General features: G+C 38.2%; 2 protein-coding genes across 6 annotated transcripts in view; one reads left to right on the top strand and one right to left on the bottom strand.

The window, feature by feature from the left end:
- Window positions 1-2663: 2663 nt before the first annotated feature.
- On the bottom strand, window positions 2664-24699 carry LOC131790896 (uncharacterized). The gene is made up of 27 exons (XM_066158829.1): window positions 23973-24699; window positions 23292-23390; window positions 21445-21678; window positions 20520-20785; window positions 19997-20174; window positions 19298-19402; window positions 18755-18859; window positions 18234-18322; window positions 17563-17640; window positions 16640-16905; window positions 16062-16154; window positions 15259-15390; window positions 14396-14542; window positions 13850-13964; window positions 13348-13489; window positions 11764-11951; window positions 11609-11633; window positions 10977-11061; window positions 10225-10336; window positions 8660-8964; window positions 8125-8328; window positions 6737-6820; window positions 6138-6308; window positions 5578-5637; window positions 5029-5098; window positions 4677-4748; window positions 2664-4165 (listed from the first exon to the last, which is right to left on the bottom strand). Exons 1-27 carry the CDS (start codon window positions 24554-24556, stop codon window positions 3699-3701), a joined length of 4476 nt encoding a protein of 1491 aa, XP_066014926.1. The 5' UTR covers window positions 24557-24699; the 3' UTR covers window positions 2664-3698.
- Window positions 24700-24870: 171 nt separating this feature from the next.
- The window catches only part of LOC131790899 (uncharacterized), a 14576-nt gene continuing 13418 nt past the window's right edge, over window positions 24871-26028 (top strand). For 2 of the 5 annotated variants that reach the window (XM_066159063.1, XM_059108156.2), the window contains exon 1: window positions 24871-25065. The gene's annotated coding sequence lies outside the window, so the exon portion shown is untranslated. The remainder of the gene's footprint in view (window positions 25066-26028) is intronic. The other 3 variants (XM_066159061.1, XM_059108153.2, XM_059108154.2) reach the window with 2 other exon arrangements.

Below are 26028 nucleotides of genomic sequence, written 5' to 3'. Positions count from 1 at the left end.
CACATGACCTCTGTCGCTCGAAAATGTTCTGTGTACCGAAATCGTTTTGGTCAACTGCTTGGTAGTTGCATTTGTCTTTGTATATTTCCTTTGGTTTTGGGCATTCGCTCGAGTAACGAGGTTAGAGAAGCACTTGAGAAAACCAATAAAGACGAATTTGGTCGTTACAATAATAATAATATCCATTATTTAAGCACGATAGAGTTTAAAGCTCAAAACTTGGGGGGTTGAGTGAAAATAATTACAATATGAAAATATACTAAAATAGGGATAATATTACTTACAAAATACAACTACCATGGTAAAAATTAAGAAATATTCAATAAGTTTCTAAATAGAGAAATATTAAATGAGTTCACGTATTTACATCTGAATAAATTGACTACAGCATTTAAGGCATAGAATATTTATAAGCATTTAAAATCACGGTAGTGCCCGGGCGGCGACTGAACCGACTAAAATCAAGTTCCTTAAAATAAAAGTCCTTCTTCACTTTACAATAAAAATCAGTAAACTGGCCCGTAAAATGAGCTGAGACAGCGTTCCAAAGGATAGCGCCTCTATAGCTAATAGAGTTTTAAAGAAACTGCGAGTTAAATCGCGGAACGATTATGTTATTACTCCTTCTGAAGTTGTACGCAGTGCAAGGTTTATTTGTCAAGTATGAAAGAGCCGCAGGTGCTTCACCTACAAACACGCTATGAAATAGTTTAATTAATCGAAGTTTATAATAAATGGTTAAAGTGTTCCAATTCGAGTGTCGGTATACTTCGTCAGTAGGCATATCGCGAGGTAAATTATATATTATTCTGGCTGTTCTTCGGTGAAGTATTTCCAAAGATTGTAGAAGGTCCGTCAGTTGGACAGCCGCCCCTAACGACCAGTCCATATAAAGCGAATGGCAATATTATCTTAAAGTACAAGTCAAATCTGGCATTACGGCCCAAAAACGAACTACTTTTCAAGAGGTTCATTTTGCCAACAAAGTTCGTTTTTAAATCTGTGAGATGATGTACCCAGGATAGCATATCGTCGAAAGTAAAGCCCAAAAGACGGGTATGTTTTACCTACTCGATCCGTTCCTCTCCAATAGTCACAGAAATTAGCTCGGATAAAGCTCTATTGAAAGAAGTGACAGTGTTATCGACAGTGTCGCCAATTCAATAAACGGTGGTGTAATCCGCGTACATAAAAATAGAGCCGGAGGTGATAGCACTTGGAAGGTCATTAGAGTACAAAGCGATCAACGTGGGGCCCAGAACTGACCCTTGGGGAATCAGGTAACTTTTAGCACAGTTGAGTGCTACCGAAAACTGAGTTCTGTCGGTTAGATTAGTCAGTCAGCCATGATAGTAGGGGACCTTAAACTCCGAATTAACTTACGCAGTAGGATAGTGTGAGATACACAGTCAAAAGCTTTTTTTAAAGTCAATCATGTAAACATTTATCTTGATCATGTAAACGTGATCAAGATAAAATAAGAGAATTCATCAAGGATGGAGCTAAAAGAGGGAAAAACCAGCCATATCATTTTAACCTGGGGCGACAGATGTCATTTTAAATTATGTTAATAACTCCATGTAATGAGGCAAAAATTTCGGCCTTTGTACCACCCCTCCAGATATTTGAGCACGAGAAAATAGTGTGAGGGACAGAGGCAAACCTATTAGGGGAGGCTCGCGATTTTCATCCCCAGTTTCTAGCATCTCCGCTAGGAACGCGGGGACCATGGTGCAGATTTGGCGACCAAAAGAGAGAAAGGACGGCTTGAATTTTTCGACTCGAGAGTTCCTGTGGAGCTCGATTAAAAAATTGTGCACTTTTGAGTAATCTTTTTTCTTAAGTTAAGGTAAAGTAATGCGATATTTAGCTGCTTTTGAAAGTTATGCTCTTTTTCTTTACAAACGGAAAACATCAGTTACACAAATCGTCCCACCTCAACCCACCTATCCAAAAAAAAAAAACTTGCATGCGTAGCATGCCTATGTTTTGGTATCGTCACCCAATGCGGTCTCTCTCCAAAAGGGGAGAGAGGGCGTTGCGTGACAGGACAAAACAATGCTGAGAAGGAGACGAAAGTGTGCGTGAAACAAATGCAGCTCAGGGACAATGAACAGATGTGTGCGTTTATTTCAGACAAATTAGAAGTTTTTCTCTCTAACTCTCCTCTCTCCCCTTCTCTCTCTTGTATGAAAACAGGTTTCTTGCCTTCAAAACATGTGTCTTGCTTCACAAATAACAGTACGGGCGGGAAAAACTCAAACAAGTTTATGGGGGAACACTCGCTGACAGCGTGAAGGTTGGGACTCCTTAGGACAAAAGACTTTCACAATAAATTTGTCTTAAACACGCGCTTTAAATTGTGGTCCTGGTTCGTCAAGATACACCAAATCCTCATCAAATACTGACCTATCCTTGACCAAGTGCTACACTCGTTGTGACCAGGCACAACGCTTGTTGAAACCAAAGAAACCTTTACGACACAGTTCTATCCAAGCCCAAACTACAAAGGATTAGGTAATGCCATGAATTATCTAAAGGATTAAGTCACACTTTGAACCACCCTATACATTTCAATAACAACGATTGGCTAGAAAGGAATTTTGCCTTTCACAAGATTAATCAATCTCAAAGCACCGCAAACAACTAAAGAAAAAACTAGGACAGGTAACGGCTACAGTTTAATACTAACTACTGATAATGTCAAACAATAACTGTTCAAGGCTGGCTGAACAACAACTGACAGTATTTACGCTTTGCTGAGCTTCGCAAAAGTTCCGCAGTCTCAATGTTGAGCATAGTAACCTTAAAAACTGAAAATTCTCTCGTTACACTTGGCTAAGAACGGTAAGCACTTGAAGGCTCCCATATCCGGTGAAATCGGCCAGTGATAGCGTGCCTAGTAGCTGAGAGTTATTTATTTATTTAAATTCATTTATACACAGATAAAACATCAGGACTTAAAGTAATTACTAAAATTGCATTAATTACATTGTTTAATTAAATCTAATAACAACAAAATAAAAACAATAGCGAAGTGCCTGCTTTCCATGAATGTTGTGTGATTAATTAACTTATTTATTATCAAAAAGGAAACCCCTGCAGCCGGATTTAAAACTAGCACTAGTTTGTGCTTGCCTCAGATTAGTAGGTAAGATAATTTAAGTAAATGACTGGTAAGCGCTAAAATTAACCACCTACAAGGTACTTAGTGGAACACGCTGTGGCCCAATGATTAATGCGCTGGAGTCTGGGTTCGAGAGCTAGCCGGGTCATCTTGTTCGGTTCTTGATCAAAATACTTTACTATCACAGTGCCTCTCTCCACCCTGAAGAACCAGCACCCCAATCCAGGGGGGAGGGGTAGTACTCCTACTCGCCTCACGCTAAGGAAACCAGGATAAGCTCTGGCAAGGTACAGACTTTGCTTTCCATTGATTATAACATCATTATAGCAAAATCTACAAATTAGAATAGCATCCCTTAAAACCTTAGGCACACAAAATGTTGTGCATAGATAAAATTTTCAAAAGTTAAAAATTATGATCGACGAAGACAGCTGGAGGCCTTAGTTGTTTACACAGGATTAACGGCGAGTTACAAAGTTAAACGCATATCTTCCCATGAACACGCTATATTCTATAAATATTCCTATTAATTTTCTTTTTGCCTGTGAGCATTAAGATCAGGTAGTAGCTACTATTCCTTCTCGTCCGAATGCTGTATCTTCACGCCAACTTCAAGCCCAGTCTCTTCAAAAGGCCCCTTACCCGCGGCCATCGTCTCCTGTATGGGTGACGCCTCTTCTTTGTAACTTTCACTTGCTTTGGTGGAACGGTCGTTTTCGGCTTGAAGTGGCTCTCCTTTACCAAATTCTTGTTGGAATCCTTCGTCTTCGCCCGCTTTTCTTATGTCCTCGTCCTTCACTTTTTGCGCTTCTCTTGATACTTGCGTCTCTTGCACTGGCTTTTCCTTTTTAAATTCTTCAAAACCTTCCTCCTGAAAAGGGAATTTGCCTCCATCTTTGCTCTGCTCTTGAGTCTCGACCTTCGATTTCTCTGTTTCTTGTAAGGGCGTTCCAGCGGACGACAGACTCTGAACATTTATCTCACCAGATGCAGGTATTGGAAAATGATGAGTTATCATCTCTCCCGACGTAGACTTGTCTAGGAGAATAAAAATTGCCATGACTCTTGCCGTTTCTTAGTTTACAGCTATAAAACTGAAGTTCACACCTTCCTATTAATCGTACAGTATATTGAGGTGACTTATTCTTATTGCTCTAAAATTGTGCAATCCGAGATAGCGGCAGTTATACTCAAATATCGCGCGCGAACCTAGAATTAAGTTGGTTTATAGCCACAGTACATTAATTTCCTTCTGGCACTCAAGGGAGTCAACACTGCCAGTTTCATAGGATACTTAGGAGACGTTTTTTCTTCACCCGTAATAGTAATTAAGATGCCGCTAACTTCGACTGTTAGACTGTTGATTAACTTAAATAATGAAAGCTAACTAGCCACGATCTTGAAGAAGGTCTCCAAAAGTAAAATAACAAAAATGAAAATAGAAAAAATCACAAGAAACAATAACTTTCAGCTGTAGGGCTGAAAAAAAATAAAAATATTGCGGTAAAAAAGGATAGGTAAATACAAAAACACCTTCAAAAAACCTCACCAGTTGTAAACTGCAACGTCCCTTTTTCTCCAAAAATTGCATTGATGGTCTGCGCATTCAACGTTATGTTTGCTAAAGATCACAAAAATACAAAAAAGACGCTTTAGAATGCAGTATTGCCACCAGATTTCACATGTATTCGGCGCTTTTTTTTCTGTTAACAGTCCAGACTTATATTAAAGTTCACACGTATGCATCATAAGAATCATCAGGGTACACTACGTTCCAAATCTGGATACGAAGATGTTGCTTTTCAAACAAAGAACAAGAACAGTTTTAATCTTTGTTCCACGCTCATTACGATGAGTTTCATAGATAACCGTAAACAAGACAATAAATATCCTGTACTTACTAACTCCATGTCTTTTTCCATCTAAAGAAGAACTGCTCTCGGGTTCACCCTCAGAACGGCTACCAGAAGCCTACATGTAAAAGTTGAAACGAAAGAAATTTGAAAGGTTGTGTTTCTGTATCAATCATATCCTTGGATTTCTTGAGTTTGGTTTAAAAGTTTTTACTACGTACTGAAATCACCCAAATATTTAGGGCAGGCATGAAAGTTACATAAACCAAGGTTACGAATTTAGGGTGAAGTTCAGAATTTGGATTTATTGCCATAGAAGGGATTTGCATCTAGTTGCCTCAGGATATCCAACTGTGTATGTAGCATTGGAGCTTGAGAATCAATTCCTCGAATAAGCGCCGTGCCACGGCCGCAGCGATTATTTAGTCCCAAATGTCGTGCTCATTAGAGTGAGGCGCTTACTCGGGGGGCGGAGGTTACCCACTAAACGTAGGAAACACTGTACCTCGTGTTTCGTTCATAACTCAAATTCGGAAGAAATTGAACGACAGCATAACAAGTGCTTATATTACAGTTAACACTTCGCGTGTTACTTACAGTTACAAATGGAATTTCTTTAACGAGACAATCCTTCTCTTTCATGAACTTGACGATAGCCTGGCAAAGAAAGGAATACATCATCATTTTTCCTTCTTGTTAAGTTTAACCGTTCTCTTTGTTCTGAAGTTGTGTTTACACACCAAACAAAAGCTAAAACATAACACCAATATAAGTTTTCCTCTAGGAGGAATATAATCCATTTCAAACCGACTTAAGATCAAGAAACTCCATCACATTTGTCATAAGATAACAAATACAGTTGATTCCAAGTTTCTTTAAGCATCTTGGTGGAACGCTCGTCTATCACGAACTACCCTCAATAAAACCGCCACGTAAAGAAAAAAACAAAACAAAACAAAAACAAAGTGCATTACATCATGCTGCCCTAACAATTATATTCCTGGGTGGAGTATGCACACTCATAAAGAGATTTTCTGCCCTAGAACTTGGTCATGGGACTAAAAACCTGATTTTTTTTAATCAGAAGTCCACAAAAGTGACAGTAAGTCACAGGCCACCCAACTATCTGTTGCAAGATTAAGAATAACTCAACACACCTTCCAGACTGATGACTTATACTCCAATTGAGCTTGATTACCAAAGAGATACAAGCCACAACGTGCTCGTGAAATTGCCACACAAATACGATTCTTCTGCGACAAAAAACCAATCTCGTTCTCATTGTTACTTCGGACCAGAGAAACGAGAATGATGTCATTTTCCTGCCCCTGTAGAAGAAAATGATTAGGTATGATGAGAGCCTCATTCTCAAACGTCGTAGATAGTTCTTTTTTAAAATTTTCCATTCCTTTCACGGGATTAAAATCAGCATCCCGAAATTTCACTTTGCAGTACCGCATTTGGTACAGAATCGCTCCATGATTGCGAGGGTGACGGGTTCGAGTCACATTACACCCTTGAATTGTTTGCGAATCGCTTACATTGGGAAGTAATGAAGTTAACTCGTTACACTGTCTTCAATAATGCCATAAGATTTTAGTCATATCAAGTTATTACCACGGAGTTTGAGAAGTTTAGATACCTCGGGACCACACTAAGGAAAGGATTTTCAACTGAAAATGATAAATGTTTTTAAAGAAGTTAACCATTGTTCTATTTCACATTAATAAAAGATATAGAGAGGAACTTTCCATACCTGAAAAGCGTCTATCGTCGTCACTCCAATCTCACCCATTTTCTCAACATTTGAGGATTGGAAGAAATCTCTTATTTCAGTGACCTGCAAAAGGAGTATATTACCTTAACAATTACAACAACATAAAAAAATGGCCAGTGGTATTCTCTAGTTATCGATCCAGTGGGGATATACATAGATAGAGCAATTGGTTACCTAAATAACCTCCTGAAAGCAATGTAATATTATTTGTTTTCCTCGACAGTGTTCAAGAGTTTTGACGAGCCCCGACCCTTCTTAGTTTGTGACACTTGCGAGTACTACCAAATAAGGTAAAGAACACGTGTGAGCAAAATCAGACAACCGGACACGACAAAAATTAAGAGTTTTCAGGGAGAGAGTTTTCTAGAATTTATTCTAATTCATAAGTCTTCTTAGTGACTTATTGTACGGAGAATAAAACATGAAAACGAAAAAGAACCTGTGAGTTCTGTGTACCGTTGCGATGGACGGCTCATCAGCAACAATAGGTGAAAGCGATACTTCAAAGGTGAGAATCAGAATCGCCCTCCACCAGCCTTGCACCATCCACCATATCACCCATCTAAAGGGTGATATGGTGGATGGTGCAGTCTTCGTCTTCCCCCCAAAAAGGCAAACACTGACAAATACATTGCAATTCGATCAGGTATCTGAGAGTCAAACGGTAGCACTTGCAACTGTGTACAATGCTTGGTCTTCGATGTATCATAGCTATCATCCTACATGAGGTGATGAAAAGAAGGTATTAAACAAACTTTGCTGAACATGACATGGTCGTTTTTTTTAACATAAAGGTTGTCACAGAAGAATATTTACCAATCAACCAATCAAAATGCTATCACATGTGCTCGTAGTGCTGGCCATTTCGAAAACCAGCTAAGTAGCCCCCCCACCCCCCCCCGCCCATTTTCTTTATTTAACAATTCCAAAATCATTAAACAATAGGAACTTCTTGCACATTTTTAAACAACTGGGATTTGTAGCCTCCTTGATTTACAGAAAAGTTTTATCTTAATGAAAAGAACACCATTCAAAAATAGAAATGGGGTTTCCAAGTTCATTTTAGGTTGCTAACTTTCATAGATAAAAATAAGAATGTATTTAACAGGTTATAATGTTGTTATGATGGCTTAACTTGAGTTAAGTAACAAGGACAGTCATAATATGATTTGCAAAGATTGGACATTTTAATACGAGTATTTCACCATCACCAGACTCAGAGTAGCAATAATGATCAATTAAAACTACAGAGCTGTAAACTGCTGTGACCCACCTAAACTTTGCAAAGGATATCAATTTTATCACCATGTTCTCAGGATCAAATCATACTTCGGTTTAGAGATTAAAAGCATCCGAAGTTCACTTGCCTGTCCTCGATATGCGCAAAGTACTGTAATTCTAGATGGATGAACTCCCTGTTGACAAAACGTTTTTGCAGCTTCCGTGATCATCCTGGCCTCGTGGACGTTTCGTTTGCTGTGGGAATCTTTTGATGGTTTCTCCTCGCTTGTGTGGCGGCAGAAGTACATGCTCTTCTCCACACAATGTGGAAAATCATTGTTGCGAATTAGCTAGAGAGGTAGAACGAATAACTGTAAATTTCGAGCTCTGTAACTCCGTGCAAAACGAGTTTTAACTCACTGTAGCTAAAGGAGTGATTTAAATCCAGCAAGGAGGGAAAGGGTTTGGCAGTAAGGTTAATAAACAGAGGGAATCGTTAACGTAAGTAACACAAAGAATTTATGTTTTTTAAACCCCTAAGAGCGCCGATTCTCTCCTAGCCTCAGCAGGGCAAGCACTGGCAAATAGGTGTCCTCCACCCGCGAAAAGTAATAACCTTCAATTAGATAAACTTTGTGCGAAAGCCATTGTCCACTTCGGTCCATACTTTCCAGCATTTACCTCCGTCCTTGTTTTAAGCTCCTTATAGATTTTTAGCCTTCGGAGCAAATCAACAATGTCGTCTCTCATTCGGCATTGATACTCAAGCTGCTTGAAAGGAATGTTGCAGTTCACAAGTCTCTCGAACATGGAGACATCAAGGTTATTAGTCTTTCGGAGTCTGGGGTTTTGTACCACAGGTTTCAGCTGCTGATGATCACCAATCATGATAAGGTGTTGAACGGATGGCGGGATAGCTGCCACAAGTTGTCCCTCTAAGATTTCGGCAGCTTCTTCTACTATCATAACTGATGGCTTTATTTCCTCTGAAAGTATATTAAACAACAGCAAATGAACTGTAGGTGGAAAGGCATTACAATCATTCAGAACCATACGTAGTGAGCGAAAACTCCATTTTCACCATAATTTTAATCCCGACAAAAAGTCCGTGAAAAATGAGCCCAACTTCACACTCTGTCAGTGCTTTCGGTTTCACATCTCAAAAAATTCTCACGAATCAGTCGAAGTGAAAGCATGATATGTGACTGAAATGACATTCGCGAAGTTACCGAATTCCCGCCAGTTTTTAAAAAAATCAATGTTTGAACATTGGGTAATTTAAAAGAGCTAGTTGATAAACTTAAATAATTTTTGTATGTTTCCAAGGACTATGCCGTGATGAAATGTCTGATATGACATATCTGAGAACATCTGGCGCATCCTAAAACCCTTCAATATCCACGTCGTCCACAAACCCATCACTATACTACGTCAGTTACTGACAAACGTCAAGGACAAGGACGAACCGAGGAACAGACAGGGAGCGGTTTATAGAATCAATCGCTCCGACTGCCACGCCTCCTACATCGGCGAGACTGACAAAAACCTCACAACAAGACTGACTAAACACAAGCCACCTACGAGGAAAGGTGATTTCAACGATCACATTGCTGAACACCATCGACTTACTAAAGACACTATTGACTGGGACTCTGCGCAGTGCCTAGTACCAACTACTTTCAACGACTAACTCTAGAAAGCTGGTTTGCAACCATAGAACAAATTGCCCTCAAAAGGTGTCAACCTCTACCGGCACCATACAAAGGACTCATGCATGATATTAACATTACAAATGAAACGAACAGAACGACCTGACTTTACCGACAGATCGATACCGACAGATCGATACCGACCGATCGCAACCGACTTACGGCACTTGAGTCTTACAGCCGATAACATCACGGCAAAACTGATTAATCAGTTTATACGAACCGGACTTAGAGCAATTGACTGACAACAACTAATGATTCTCTTGACTCTGGTGATAACTTCCGCTCAGGTTGTCGAAACGTCAGTCACCACTACCGACAAAAATCCTTCTCAAGATTACACTAACCCGGACGATCACACCACACTATCACAAAGTCTATGCTATATGTGAAGTATCCTAAAATTGGAAAACTAAACATACAGTCTGAAGTTGATTAGGAGATGAAATGAACTTGCACCAGCACTACCACCAACATATTCACATCAATAACATCAACAACAACAGCAACAACAAATACAACGTGTTGTTAGTTTACCCAGCAGATTGGCTCTCATGGCTGCACCAGTCACTGTCATACCAATGATTTCACATTGCCTCATCACATCGATATCATGTTTATTTCTCAACGTTGTATACTGGTGATGTTTCTGTGGATAAGTTCAACAGTAAAATTTAGAGAAAAAGGAAAGGCGCACAGCCAAGTTAATTGTCCTTGAAAGACACTCCCTACCTCACCATGTATAAGTGCATAAATGAAATCATAAAAAACCTAGCTACAAGAGCGGTAAGAAAATTTCAAAATAATGAGTTCGCTCCTCACTGAAGGGGACCCTGAAACGAAAATAAGTATTCGAGACAAATGGGTCATTGTGCGGAATACATATTCGGTGTTCAGGGTACAAAGAAGAACTTGTTTTTATGAGGACGAATTTGCTGATAGCCGGACCAATTTCACGTGAAAAGATGGGGTTACACACCTTTTTTCATCAATTTGGCTCTTTTTACAACATAATGTACTACTTACAACGCATAAGCTCTCTGATAATCCATTACTAATGATGCTATTTTGTTTATATACTGATATATGACCAACTAAATAGAACAGGATGTGTCAAATCTGGGCATTTTTCTTCGTTTAAGGGAGACTATCATGATCACTGTTAAAAGATGTTTTTGAAACTACATCTTTTTCTGGCTAAGGGAGGAATAAAACATTAGGTAAAAGATATCCAACAAGGTTTTTTCTAGTTGACGCTATTACTGTCACAATTGAAGCTTGTGTTTTACCTCCTGGGCCTCCCTGCTCACATCAAGAAACTCCATACGGGCCCTCTCAGCATACAAGCTTTGAAGAGCATACACTAGCTGAATCCTTCATGGTGATTGAGAACCCAGATATTTCTTTCATCTGAGCATATTATGGAGGGGTCAACTTCTGGCAAAAGATCACATTTACGATAATAACAATGGTTTCAAACATAACATTCTAGTATGGAAAAAATGCCATTTTACATGCACGCCATGTACAAAATCGGTATCACGGTAGAAAATGGGATGTTCTGATCTGGTTTATGACCATTATAGTGGTTTCTCAACTACCAACTATTTAATTCTCAGCCTGGGATATTGTATTTCAAGCGTTCTCATTGGTTAAATCAATCTTGCTCACCAAATCATATACCAAAGTCTCTCCATGTATGGAAAATGATTGCACCAGATGTTAGACAAAGGTTAGTCTTTTGAAGATGCTATAAAGGTTAGGTTACATCTATAAGACGCCAATAAATATCTAATAGGAAATTTCCGAGTTCCAGAGAACTCTCACATTCAAAACGAAGCTAAATGCCCAACCTTTCTAGAGAAAATGAGTTTTGCTGGCATGATAGTGAAATATTATTTTCATGTCGAAGGCTTCGTACCTCGCTTCGTCATCAAAAAGAGACACTTTGATGAGAAAACAGAAGCTGTATATACTTCAAATTTTTTTTTTTTTGCAAATTGCAATTTTTTTAAAACAGGTATTTGTATTTATCAAATTTAAAAAAAAGGGGGAACTTAAAACGATAAAACTCACTTCCCTCATCCATGGGAATAAGTTTTCGTTCTCCAAATGAGTCATGTGTGCTGGTGTCAGAAATGTCTTGCGTATCATCAGGAAACTCGTACTCTAAGGCTGAGGAAATCCGCTCATCTTCCTCCACAGAAGGCTCTCTGAAGTCATCGGGGTTTTCCTGTTCTTGATCCAGTTTTCGCTTTTTAGTTCTGCATGCAGCAAAGCGGAGATCAACATTTTCACTAAATAAATAAGATCTCAGACCTAGCTTAAGACTTCTTTCAACAACCAGGTTTTGCAGCTCTTAACTGTTATCAACAGCTAGTATAATGGCACAGAAATCACAATGGCCTCGTGTTTTGCCGTAAGGAGACGAGTTGAAGATCTTGGGGCAAAATAGTGAGCGTAGGGTGAACGTGCTATATTTGATGGGGCGCACTGGCAGGGGGTGAACTTGCGATGGAGAGAAACGTCAATAAACCACTCTTTCTACTACGAATTAAGTGTATAATCACTCAAAATAAAGTATGTAAGGCGTCTTAAGTTAAAATTTAAAAACGTTTATATGGTCAGATTTGATCCACGATCCAGCATAGTCTACTTTACGATTAACTGTGGACATTTAAGAGGCGAATGTTGTAAAGAAGGTGATATATTAACATTGTAAGACACCTTATACAATAGACAGATTTGATACAGAGATCTGGAGTACAGTATGAGCACATTGTTTTTCATGCGCCAGATGAAAATGTTCCGTTGGTAAACAGTTCAACTGAGAAGATTTTTGCTTCACGGCGAAATAGAAACACGTGACGTGATGTTTCTTCACTCACTAAGTATTCAAATTTTAAAATGAACTTTCTTCCCCAACTTATTCCCAAAACAATTTCGAAGACTTGTCGAGTGCGTGCCAAAAAGATCGTCAGGCAAGCAAACGCTTGTGTAATGCTTTCACGGTACGGTTGTCATATGACACTGCTAAAAACATGGAGGCCGCTAAGATGATTAGACTGATTATAATGCCTGTATTTTATTGTACGGAATTCCTTGAATTAAGACGAAATTGACTTCTTGAGCGCGAGCTTAGACAATGGGCTATTTTACAGTTGTGTGCTTGGTTGCCAAGCCTCTGATTTGAAGTGAAGCTTAAGGTGACCTTGTTGTAAAAGGCTTGGCAACCAAGCACGCAACTGTAAAATGGACTATTGATAAAAAGCCAGGTGAATCACCTGTCGGCGTCTTGTCTCAAAATTCTGTCACTCTGAAAATCTATCGCAAGCCCCAACCGTTTACGAGGTGCGAGAATTCGCGAGAATCTCGCTGATGTAAGTTATTTTCTCAGTTAATTAAAATGACACCCGGTTTCTTCCGGTAAATTCCTTCGGAGAGAAACGCGCTACGCTGCGCTTGTGTAGTTACAACCTCACTCCGTGTTTGTAATATCAAAGAGGAAAGCTGCAATCATTGCAAAACGTAGATAAGTTTTGTTTCGTTTCAGGTAGGCCAACAAACGTTCATAGATTTTTACTCAACTTGTGTCGCCACAAATTTTTCCTGTTTACCCTTTTCCTGTCTAATTATAATAAAAGAAAGCATCAAAAGTACCTTGTGCGCTCTGACTTTGCGTCAGTAACTGAATGTGACGGTTTGCTACTCGTTCCTGGGAATCCGTTCCCCCTGACAAACCGATCAAATTCTTCTTGTCCAGGAAGCCACTCCTCTAGTGCCTCTCTTAAAGAGAGATTTTCTTCAAAGCAAGGGAGTCAGTCAAATAAGGAAGGTAGTGATGTTACCAAAGAAACATGTTGGAAAAAAACATTAAATACTCGTCTCGACTCATTTTGAACTATTTTAGTGCTAACAAGTAAAAAAATTCAAATTTAAAGAACAACACTTCAACTGCGTTTTGCACTATATACCCAAACCATTATTGAAACTATTTCAGTTCTTTGACATACATCATAAATCATAAATCGCCGGATATTTCCCCTACAAAAATTTCAAGTTTTTCTAATATTAAAATATTCTTTGAGAAAAAAACATACAACATCTCGGAATCTAAGTCGGGAAAAGTAAGAAAGGTTTAACAAATGAAATATTCCTGCACCTTTCAAGTGAGATTTATATGACCCATCCATGTTTCTCTCTTTGAGTAGCTTATCCACCTCCGCTTGGTCATTTGATTCTATCAGGAGCTCCCTGACCTGTTTTTCAGTTACTGTCTTTAAAGAAAAATTTTTGGGGTGAACGTAGGTACGTTTTTTGCAGCTATTCCATAGGGCCACACAGCACAGTCTAAGCTTGAGGGTAGGATAACGCCATCCAACGGGAAAACTAATTTCTAGAGTGCATAAGTGTTCGAAAACAAACTATACTATCCGCCAAATAATTATCTAATCACATAGTAACATTACCCACCCTTCACATAATCAGAACTTAAAGTTGGGGAGAATTGTACGTCACTGGTATGAAATCAAAGCCCCATTGCCTTCCTGATGGAGTAATGAGGTGAAGGGTAAATGTACCATCAACCAACCGTCTTCCATCGAGTTTCACATGAACATGCATAAGGTTTATAATAACCCTTTGTCACTTGGAATAATTGAATCGCAAATTAACATCTTGAGGGGTACTTTAAAACATAGATCCACACCTGGATGAACATATCAGCATTAAAAACACAGGAACCCTGAAGCTTCGAGTATGCCTCTTTCACGTGATGTTGCATATTTTGCAGTTGACTTCTGAGTTTTTCTTTTTGCGTTTTGAGAACTTCAGACCACACAAACTTTGACTTTATCTACATGAAAATTGTCAAATCAAATATCATTAAAAGTTCATTACACTCCTATGCAAAAATGCGCAGGCTTATTACTGGATGACCGCTCCTTTGCCCGCGGGTAGGTTTCAGACCCTGAGCAAAGAAAGCCGGCGAGAGGTCTACAAGGGGTCTGGTACAAATAACAAGTAGTAGTGCCAAAGCTTTTGTGGACCTCTCACCGGCTTACGAGAGGTCTCGCTTGAGGACCCATACCTCCATATGGGCGAAAAAACGCTCGTGCCGCAACGCTTTTAAAGAGGGACTGCTTGCTAGCTAGTGGCAATTAGCTTGCATTAAATTTCAACTTCACGTAAACTGCTTACTAGAAAAATATCGTGAAAATTCTCAAGTAAGGCAAGTAGAATAGACAAAATCCAGTAGTTGAAAGAAAAGGCTATGTTAAGCAAAACGTTTCAAAAGTTCACTGATCTATAGTTTCATCTGATCGGCGATGGTTGCAACAAATGCCAACAAAATTTTATCAGCAGTAACGTGCAGCAGCACCACTACGGACCCTCAAAGTACCACACGTGTTGAAACTACACAGATGCCTTGACCGAGTTGTTGAAAGCACATTTAGCACTAATCTTGATTTAAACATCATGAAAATTAATTATTTTTATGTATATGTAACCCAGGATTAGTGTCAATTAGGTTTCAAACAGCCAAGTCCAGGTAGATCCAAAAAATCTTACGTTAGACAAGAGACAGTCCTCCAACTTTTCTGATCTTGATGAGTTTCCAACACGGACAATTCTGGGCTTACGCGATAAATCTAGACACCCTTCCAAGAAATGGTCGACAGCGTCATTCTTGTAAGTGACAACCTTTGAATAGTCAAGTAAGAATAACAGGGTAAGAAAGGAATAAAAAAACATCAGTACGCTTATAGCCTTCAGAAATCAATCAAGTGGCAAACATAGGAGATGTTTGGAACAGGTTGTCCTTTCACTCAAACCCTCACTGATCGTTTTTGTGGCGGCGTCAGCACAGGCTAACAAACCTTTTTTGAACATTCCATGCGATGTGTATGTCACACTATTTTTAGCTCTTACTTCAAGTTGTGAGCATTTTCATAACAATTACTGTTAAATGTAACACTACAACCTCTACACAACCGCAAACAATCTCCTGAAATAAATCTTTCTGAATCACGCCTTTGTGAATTTTTTGCTAAAGACTCGGCACTACGTGAAATGTTCACTTTTTCCTTTTCCTGCCCCTCTTATTGTTTTATTCACAAGTACCAAGTCGTCGTAGTACATATCAATCATCTTTCGTTTCAAACACACGCAAAACGTTTCGTTCTCACATTTAATCCATTAACTGTATATAGCGCATCAGATCAAATATTGTCAGCCATAAGGGCGGACTCGAGAGAGACAGGGGCATATGATAAATTTAGTCCGTTCATAGGAGGGGAACGGTTCAAAATCAAGAGAGGGCTGAACAGAGAGATTATGGAGTAATGCATTCTCAGTATACATTAAATACTTACAAAAATGGGTCCAAATGTCTTCGGTACATCCATTGACAATAACAAATGAACAAGAGACACACCAACAAAAGATTTCCCAGTTCCTGGAGGTCCCTGTATGAAAGATAAGAATTTGAGGATTCATATTGACCCTGAAAAGCCCCGTGGGGACAAGTCAATAAACTATGTATGTATGTAACACATGTAGGCCATTTTAGTTCAAAAATTACAAAATTAGTGCAAGTAGGAATTCATTATCATCTCTCAATCAAACTACTCAAAGCATTATGCACGATGCAGTCAATGTTGGAAATTTGATCGTGGTTGCCAGTAGTAATACCATCAAACGTCTTTCTAGGCACGACTTGATCACGGGGCTGAGGGCATAACTGACCTATGTTGAGTTTTCGAATGTTTTCCACACTTTTTTCAGATTTTCTTAGAAATATAAGCATGGCATCTGCAAAACGTAAGCTGATGGCTTTTCTTCCTTGGTCGTTATTGTAACATTTTCTCCCATAAGTAATCCGTAATCCTCCAAAAACCTTTAAGATTTTATGGACAACCCAAAAATATCAACCAGTACTACGCAATCATACCTGAATTAAAGCCACTTTGTTCTTAAGTGCAAGGTCAATGGCATCGAGTTGTGTATCATCTAGTTTTGCCTTGATATTTGATAATTTTATCCTTTCAAAGTCATCCACAAGTGAGTACACTGAAGATTCCTCGTGGTCATGTGACTTTGGTGGAGACTCAAACATGATTCCCCAGTCAGGAGGAGCTTCTATTTTACGAACGTACTCAGCTTGACACATGTGATTGGCCTCTGGATGAACTAAGAAATCCTTGAATGGAACAGAATCTAGAAAATATCAGTCAAAAATTAATCATAAACGTAACTGTTGACAAAAACAAATACATCACAGTCTTGCAGGGCCTGTGATTCATTCATGGCAAATGCGAAAGATCTTTTTAGATTCTAACAACTTTTTTTAAAGAATTCCTACAAAATTCGCACCTAAAAGAGTCACCAGCATGAAGGAAATGGACAACTTGAAAATTACTACCTCACAGTTCGCAAACTAAAAGCTTTTTAAACATATATGTATGTGTGTATGTATGTATGTATGTATGTATGCATGTACGTATGCATGTATACATGTATGTATGTATGTATGTATGTATTTATCCCAAAACAAGACAAATTGTCAAAAACAGTTCAGATTATTTTAAGGTCAAAGTTCTGCAGTCGATAAAGAACATTTATCAAATATAATAATGGTTATGAGAAATTTTTCAATTAACACTATACGCAGGATGCATGAACACTAATATCCTCAATCACATATATAGGACATTATTGGATGACCAAAGGATATCAGAAGACTGAGCTAATTGGCCAGTGGTGATTGATAATTGTGATAAGACGAATCTACGATGATCAACCTGTGTGTTGAGACTGAGCTAATTTGCCAGTGGTGATTGGTAATTGTGATAAGACAGATCTACGATGATCAACCTTTGTGTTGCAAAATATCCATAGCCGGACCAAAAGACAGGTAAAATGTCTGGCTTTCAGCCATGTGAGCTTCTTTCCCTATTACAGATATGCAAAAAACAAAAAGGAAAGTATTACAATCGCGTTATACACGTTTAGGTATTTCATCAGCACCGCATTATAACGCATTCATGCCACTCAATGGTCGATATAACTTATGTAATAACAGTCTGAGAAGCTTAAGCTACTACAACATTTAACATGTGACTGAATGGTGATGCTACCTTGCAACAAATTTTTTTTTTAAAATGATGTCATTACTGTATGTATCATTGATCTCTAGTTTTCATGCAAAATTAATCCTTACATTAATACAGATCTGAATATAACAAAATGGCTATCAGTCAAAAAGGTTGCTATTAATTACCCATTCCAAGCTAAACCCCCTCCCCTCCCTCCCCCTATACAATTTATTGTTGGCATGTCCCGTGCAAGACTAGGTCAGTCAATTGAGTAACAAGATTGAATTTTTCACAGATCAGTTGTTTACAGCTTAGTCAGTTGACAAGACTACATTCTTGAGTAGCTCGTTACTTTCAAATAATTAAGTGCTGTCAGTTAACAACAAAAATGAGCTTCTTTAAAAACCTCAATCAAAGGCATCAATTCCCTCTTATCTTTAATTTACCTACCACTATCCGTTATCCCTCGTAGTTTGATTACAAATTCTGCCTCTGATATGTTGTTTGTTTTATCACCACAAAGTGTCACCCATATCACTCTACAGTTGAAGCATATTTAGAGAGCTAGGGTTAATCAGTAGCCACAAGAGAAAAATGCAAGGATTGTTTTCTCCTTTGCCGCTGGCAAAGCTTTAGGAAAATGTACATTTTAGTCACTCCAATTTTCCAACAAAAGCCTCTTTTTCCAGTCAAACATCCTTTCATTGGCCATGATGACCCTATAAAGTAGAATCCTAAATTTGTTCATATTTGCTGAGAAAAATGCTTCAATTGAATTAATCTCACTAAAGCAATTTCGACCTAGCAGCTTCCTTACATGCCATTTATTTAAGTGGAGTGACTACTTTTAGTTAATACCTTTCTGAAATACACACAAGAGTCACAAATCACTGAAATGACACAACAGGTGGGTAAAGGAATTTCATTCTTGGGCTGTCTGTGCTGTAAGTATATTAAAAAAAGTAACCAACCTTTGTTCATGGTCTACCTTTTCCACTACAGCCCAAACAGGCTGTTCAAATGAGCCATCACAAGAAATGCACAGTAGATTTCCATATACAAGCCAACTTGCAGATCTGTCACAGATAACATACCGCAGATGTAAACATATACATATCTACATACATTCAAATTAAAATATTTCAGGCAGCCATGTTGTAGTGATAAAGTTTGAATCAATGTGTTTGACAGCAATCAAAGATCAATACCTAACCTAATATTTATTTATTAATTATAATAAAATTATATTTTTTGTCTGGTCTAAGCATTATCGTCATCTCCTATAGGACTGACATCAGTCACTCCTTTGCCAAACTTTCTTAGCTTTAAGAGTTTTTACTTAAATAATCACTGAATTGGCCAAGCCGCACACTCGCAGCACTTTTTCTTTCCTTGATTCATTATTGTAAGTGAGGTGGCTCTCCCATAAGCCTGGTGGCTTCCTGGGTCTCCTTGCCTTCTAGCTGTTGATGACATCATACATCCAAAGACTTTAAACTTAATGAAGAGCTCACCCCCAGTCAATCCTTTCCTCTGAGTTAACAGTAAATTGCAATCCAATTGACATGGTGGTTGGAGAGTTTTCTCGTTTAAGAGTGCGTAGTCCTTTCAGAGTAATCCTAGATGCAATTGCAATCACTATCAACTCTGTACTAGCAATATATAACATATGCGATATCTGAGAGACTTAATGTTACATTAAATCTACAACATAGTTGTGTTGAAGATGGAAGATGAAGAGGAGGAGGGTGAGGGTAAGGGCAAGGGTGAGGATGAGGATGAGGTAGAGGAGGGAAGGATGAGGAGGATGGAAGGGGGGATGAGGCTAAGGATGAGGATGAGAATGAGGAGGAAGATTGTGAGGAGGAGGAGGATAAGGAAAAGGATGAGGATGAGGCAGAGCATATGAGGTGGAGGGTGAGGATGAGGTAAGGAAGAGAAGGAGGAGGATGATGAGTTTTATGAGGAGAAGGAGGATGAGGGTGAAGAGGAAGATGAGAATGAGGATGAAGAGGAGGATGAGGATGAAGTAGAAGCAGTGGAACTAATGGTCAATTCAAAAATACAGTCCACTGATTTCTAAATCTACATGTTAAATCACAAGTAATGAAATAGCTACCCATAGGATTGTGTAGAATGAGGCCAAACTATTCTTCATGTACCTAACACATGCTAGCCATAAATTGAAAGTAAATCAAAAAACATGTTCCCACCTATACATCATCACTTCTTTTGAATCACACTTTCCTTTGCTCAAAAACTGTGAAACTCCATTCTTCAACTTGTGAAAACACTCCTCTCTTAGAAGTGTGAAGTAAGTGTTCAAGTATTCTTTTTCTGAGTGGTATTTGCCTTCTTTCTTGATCACTGGTAAGTCGGTTTTTCTAGATTCTTCAATCAATAGATGAATGATGAAAAAGCTCATTTTATAATTGATAATTAAATGCACCTACCATCATAAGTCTAATGGCAATATACTAAAGGATATACACAATTTTCATTGCTGGTTAACAAATCTGGATTTTTTGTTTGTATAACTTGTCCATCAGTAATAAAATGAGAAAAAAATTACCTAGTAAACCACAGAAAGTAGCATCTGTTTGACTCACATTTGCTTGCACTTAACACAGTTACTTAAGTTTGAGTAGCGGCTGCTCAAGCCTAGCAAAACGGTTAGCTGGTTTAGTTTAACCAAAAATATATGTTTATTTAAATCATTAATTGATATGCACTGACTTGTTGAATCTTTATGAATTTCTTCACTCAGTAGCAGCAAGGGAAGATCTCTCCATGAAAAAGCCTCAAGATCTGCATGGACCCCTGGCACTGCAATGGCAACCATCAGTGACAACTTTTCAAGGAAGTCTACAGCAGATTTCCCACAAGAGCTGTTCACTAAGCTTTCAGCAAGAACTTTTGCCATGGGTAGAACTCTTCGACCAGAGGAAGGTGAAACATTTAGGACATGTTCTAGAACATTCTGCACCACTTTGAAGGATCCACTGATGATTCAAATAGCAAAATCACTATGTTTTCCTGTTTTGACAATTTGAAAACTAATAACAGATGACAAGAACAAAATAACACCTCCCTTACACTTTTAGCTGTTTGGTAATAAATTAATTGTCATCATATGCTGCCTGAAATATGTTTGGCTCAATTGAGTACACATACAGGGATGCCTTGACTAGGATCCTTAAACAAGATTGATTGATCAAAGAAGTAGGTTTTTGAGCTTATATGCAATCATCCAAGACTTCTCACAAACCATTTTCTGCAAAGGCATCCCTTACTTTGCCTTTTGCTGTCTGGCAATTCATTTTAAAATGTTTAGGTCAGTATTGAAAGCAAAGTGTTGAATGAAACAGATCACAGAGTAGAGATTTGGTATTATAACCTAAACAAGGGTAAAAAAACATGGGCAAGCAATGCCAGGGTATGAAATTCAGACTAATATATAATCATGCACACCACAATCTACCAGCATTTGTATTTAATTGAAGAGGAAAACCATGAATTAAGCTTCAGTTTGTTCTTTGTATTTTATACCCTAGCTAGCCTGTGTCATAATTCATACACATTGATTTTGTAATCTACCAGTAGGTGAAAAAATTTTTTTAAATCTTTGCATGTTCACTTTTTTCAATGCCACCAACATTACCTGATACAATTTTCTTTGGCTAAATTCTCAACTATTTCAGGAAGGACCAATTTGAAGAAGGCACTCTTTGAAAATTCTTGAACAATTCCTTGAACAGTTGGTAGCATTCCTCTCTGAGTACAGGAGCATAACTTATCAATAATAAGTAAGACATTGTGGGCAAAATTTTTCTTGGTTGTGTTGCTATAATCTTCCCAAGGATGTTGAAGGATGTATTCCCAAAAAGCATGACACCTGTTAAGAAATGTAAGTGCATTATTATATTAAAGCAACACAACAAAACTATTCGATCAGTCAAGATCAGTCAAATTCCCAGAAAACTGAGAATTCAGTTTGCAAGGGTAATACAAGCCACTTGTTATATTACCTAGGACCTTCTGATCAGTTTTAAAGGTTTCAATATTCATAGAAATATATTGGAGTTGTGAAGACAAAGAATTTTGCCCTTACAATTTGAGTGGTAATAAAAACAATCAGATCACAGCTAGAGAGCCTTGAACTGTGAAAACTCTGTTTCAAAAATGTGATAGAATAGGTGGTAAATAACTGGGAATATAACCAGTTTCAGCTCCAGGCTTAATTCCCTTTCCAGGTGGGAACTGGTGAATTTTAATAGTAAATAATAAGTCAATTTCCCTGAAATCAGTAGAACACCCAACTGTAAGAAAAACAAACAAACAAATAACAAGAAAAATTTACTAAAACTTCAAGTTAGGGCAAACAAGTGTGAGGCTATAAGGGTCAGTGAATTTTCAGTAAATAACATCATTTTAGTAAATAATAAAACACTGGATATAGTGCTGAAGACACATTCTCATTGGTTACTCAAACTCTGAATATTCTTTAATATAGCCTTTCACTTCTGAGCATCAGTGTGAGTGAGACTACTGCATCCATAAACATATAGTTTAAATCATCTTTTTCTGCCATACTATCTTACTGTTTTAGTATATAATAAAACAACGGATCTGTAACCTTCGCATGTCATCAGAGTCAGTGGCCAGTGGTGGATATTTACCTGGCTGCTTAAAGCTCAGTTTAATAGTTGTTACATATTGTGCATAAAAGTTACTTGCAATAAAATACCCTGTCATCTTTCCCCATTAACATATAAAAATTCACTGTTAGTGTTTCAGTACATACAGTTAAAGACTAAAGGAATGAATCATCAACTGATATATATGTGCCCTATTTTATATAATTTCATGATTTCAACAAACATTCAGTTAGTTAAATGGAAGGTTAAGCAATTCAATTTGAACAATTACTAAGATTATTATAATTGTGTGGTCTAAAGTATTTTATCTACAAAAAAAGGATTTTTTACGTTCTATATGTTTATAATAGGCCATTTTATAGTTGATTTGGAGTGAGGCTGAAGGTGATTTTGTTGTGATAGAGACCAGCATCTAGTTAGCATGATAACAAATTAATTTGCATTTGAAAAGCAGCAAGGTTTGTATCATAACAAGATGACCCTTAGCCTCAATCCTGTTCAAAGGCTTGGCAACCAAGCACTGTAAAATGGACTATTACCTGGTAGTAAAACTGGATTTGAGTAAGTAACTCAAATTTGGCCAATAAGCTGGGAACTAGAAAGACAATTGAACCAATTTATGTCTTAAAATAAGAGGCACTCTGCTGCTTGCAGGATACTGCAGTTGCTGTGACTTGTTATAGGATGTGATTAAAAAAAAAGAGAGCAAGCACATGGATAATTGGTGTTTTGTGGTCGTCAACTTGTAACTGATAGTTTTTTGCCATGCAAAAGTCTCTTTATTGAGTAAATACACAATTCATTTACCAGTAACTGCCCTAGAATCAGGTTATTTATTGACATTATTTACCTTAGCAGCTCAGCTGTAGCAGCAGATGACCCATCACTTATTACCCTATGCACATGGTTGAGAAATGCTTCAATCTCTTTCTCAGATAATTTGTAACAGCTGAAAAGTGAAAGCATAAAAATCAACCCTTTAGGTACCATTTATTCAGCCGACCATCCAAAGTCAATTAAATATACTTAAGGTGAAACAGTTCTTCATTTAACCAATGCCTGTCTTTTGAACAATCTGGTCATGTTGTGAGAAGTTGGGTGATGATAACTTATGGAAGTTAAGGGTGTGTAATGTATTATGGTACTAACCCATGTCACTGCCCAACTTAAACCCCAAGGGTCAGAATAGCATCTAATTTCTCCTCACAGTATCACCCCTGAATCAAACATGGAGGTCATGAGAATAAAGAAAATGATCACCAACTAACAAAGCTATTGATTGTTACCAAATTCTCCTTGTCAGCACCTTATGAAATATATAGAGAACAGTTTAGAGAATATGCAAACTTATTTTAAGGTGGAAAGGGTTTGAATTGTCCATCAAAGGAAGTCTTTTATTTGCAATAGATAAGAGGCTTCTATTGATGGATAATTCTTTTTCATTTCTATCATTAATATGTTAAGCGATGTCGTTCCTGATCATGTTATCTGCTCAAATACAGTTTTTTTAAAACGTATGTACTCAACCTACCAAATAATTTCTGGCTCCAGAGCTATTTCAGTTTCTTTGGGACCTTTTGCAATCTCAAGAATGTCACCCACTTTAAGAAATGCTCTGCTGACATCATCTGCGCCAAACGTTTCAAGGTCGAGAAGAAGCTCGACTTTTTCATACTCCTTTCCATTAAACATGCAGGTTTTATTCACCAAAATCCATGCTTCCCGGTTTGTCTTTCGGATAACAACACCCTCTACCTTGAAATCATCCTTCCCAAAAACATTAACAAGAGAAGGTCCGCTTTCACTTTCCTTGCGTTTATCTGCAGCCTCTTCTGCGTATGTATAACCTTCAAGCTCGCGAAAAAACTGTGGTATCGTTGTATGGGTTAATTTGAAGTTTTCCGACTTCTTTTTGGCAATGAACACCTTCAGTAACGCCTTTCGATATCTGTACGTGTCATGGTAAGTTTCAAGTTTGTAACAAGAGCTATCTTTGATAGTATTTTTCCCTCTTGTAGCTATTTTCACGCTAGTAAAGAATTCCTTGTAACGCTTCTTGTAATCTTTCAGGAGCAATACATCTTCGCAAAATTTATCGATATCTTCATTCGCCATATTTTCCACGAAGGTATGCTACCTTTATGTAAAACTTCCCACTGAGGTTGTCCACAAGTTGTTACCTGAGGGAGGGGGTGTTGGAGAGCGCTCAAGTCTTCACCAAGTATCACGCGGAAGTGTTGATCTGGGTGAGTATAACTTGTATCCGCATTTAGTTAATCTTCTTGTCTCGGCTCAGGAAAGTGGGTTCTGGGACCCAAAACAGAGAAGAAGAGAAGAAAGAAGATGTTGTGCACTTGAAAACTTAGTCTTCCCCTGTTAGGAAATATCTCTTCAATATGTAATTGTGTTTTTCCCGGAAAGACTGAGCGTCAAGTCAGAGGTCAATTTCGATGAATCGCTATCCTTAAGCTTCTCAGTCGTTTGTTTCAGAACAAGAAATACATCCTTTCCCTCGTAACTTTACCGCAATTCGCTGAACCAAAGCGTCAAGGAACACGTTCCTCTTAGGATCATTAAGCACCTGCCAGCCCTGAAGCTTGCTTCGCGTTCGTTCTAAATTTGAGGTAATGTTCTTGCTATTATTAGAGAGCGTGTTTACGGTGAAGAAATGTAAAATGGTTTCCGTGTTTACATAGCCTGATGTAAACACGCGGGAGGTTGGGAGAACACTCGATAAGCTGGAAACCACCATAAAATAGCTAATAAAAGAGGAACGAAAACCGCGTTTACATACGCTCATGTAAAATGGTTTTATGGCCAATCAGAGCGCGCGCACTATCTGAATAATGTTTTATAAAGTGAGATATCCAGCGTACGTTCGTGTAATGCAAAAGGTTTGTAAGTCTTTCCTTAGGTGTGTATGTTTAAATAAGACATAATCGTCATGAAACAGCTTAATTATGAACAAGAAACAAGTCGATGGAAATCTTAGGACCGTAGACTCGTCGAACCAAAGGTCCCTTAGAGACAATCTCTTTTGAGTGACCAAGTTTACAAAAGCAGAAATTTTTCTCAATGTCATCAGCTCTCACAAGCTCTCATGAAGGAATACGTCCACTTTCTTCGCCAATTATTTGAAGTATTTCCATTTACGACCTCACTTAGGTCACCAATTTACGCGTGAATGAGATTTTGCAATGAGCCAAACTTAAATACGTATACGGTATCAAAGTTGTTCTTACATGGGGCTCTCCAAAACACGGTCAAATGTCTGGGGGCACACTCGCCCGGAAGTTGGGAATTTTACAGACTTCTTACTGAAAGAATTTTTGGGATCGCTCGACATTTCTAAACAAAAACCGAAAAACGTGATACCAAAGGGAAGTTTGAAAGAATATTTCAAGAGAAATTTTCTGAAAATTGCCTAGCTTCCAGGTATTTTATAGTCTGTTTGAGATCGTGAGCAGCAGCTGGGCATTTGACCACAGTGTAAAACGTTTTATTTCCTGTCGCCTTTCCGTTCAGGAAAGTGAGTCGCAAAAAATATGGGAAGCAGAGGGAGCCTGGGTATGAGCATCCGCTTGCAA

The sequence above is a fragment of the Pocillopora verrucosa genome, chromosome 12, assembly GCF_036669915.1.
Source record: "Pocillopora verrucosa isolate sample1 chromosome 12, ASM3666991v2, whole genome shotgun sequence".
NCBI classification, from domain to species: Eukaryota; Metazoa; Cnidaria; class Anthozoa; order Scleractinia; family Pocilloporidae; genus Pocillopora; species Pocillopora verrucosa.
The sequence above is the reverse complement of the archived record's forward strand: the minus strand, read 5'-3'. Positions and strand labels throughout refer to the sequence as shown.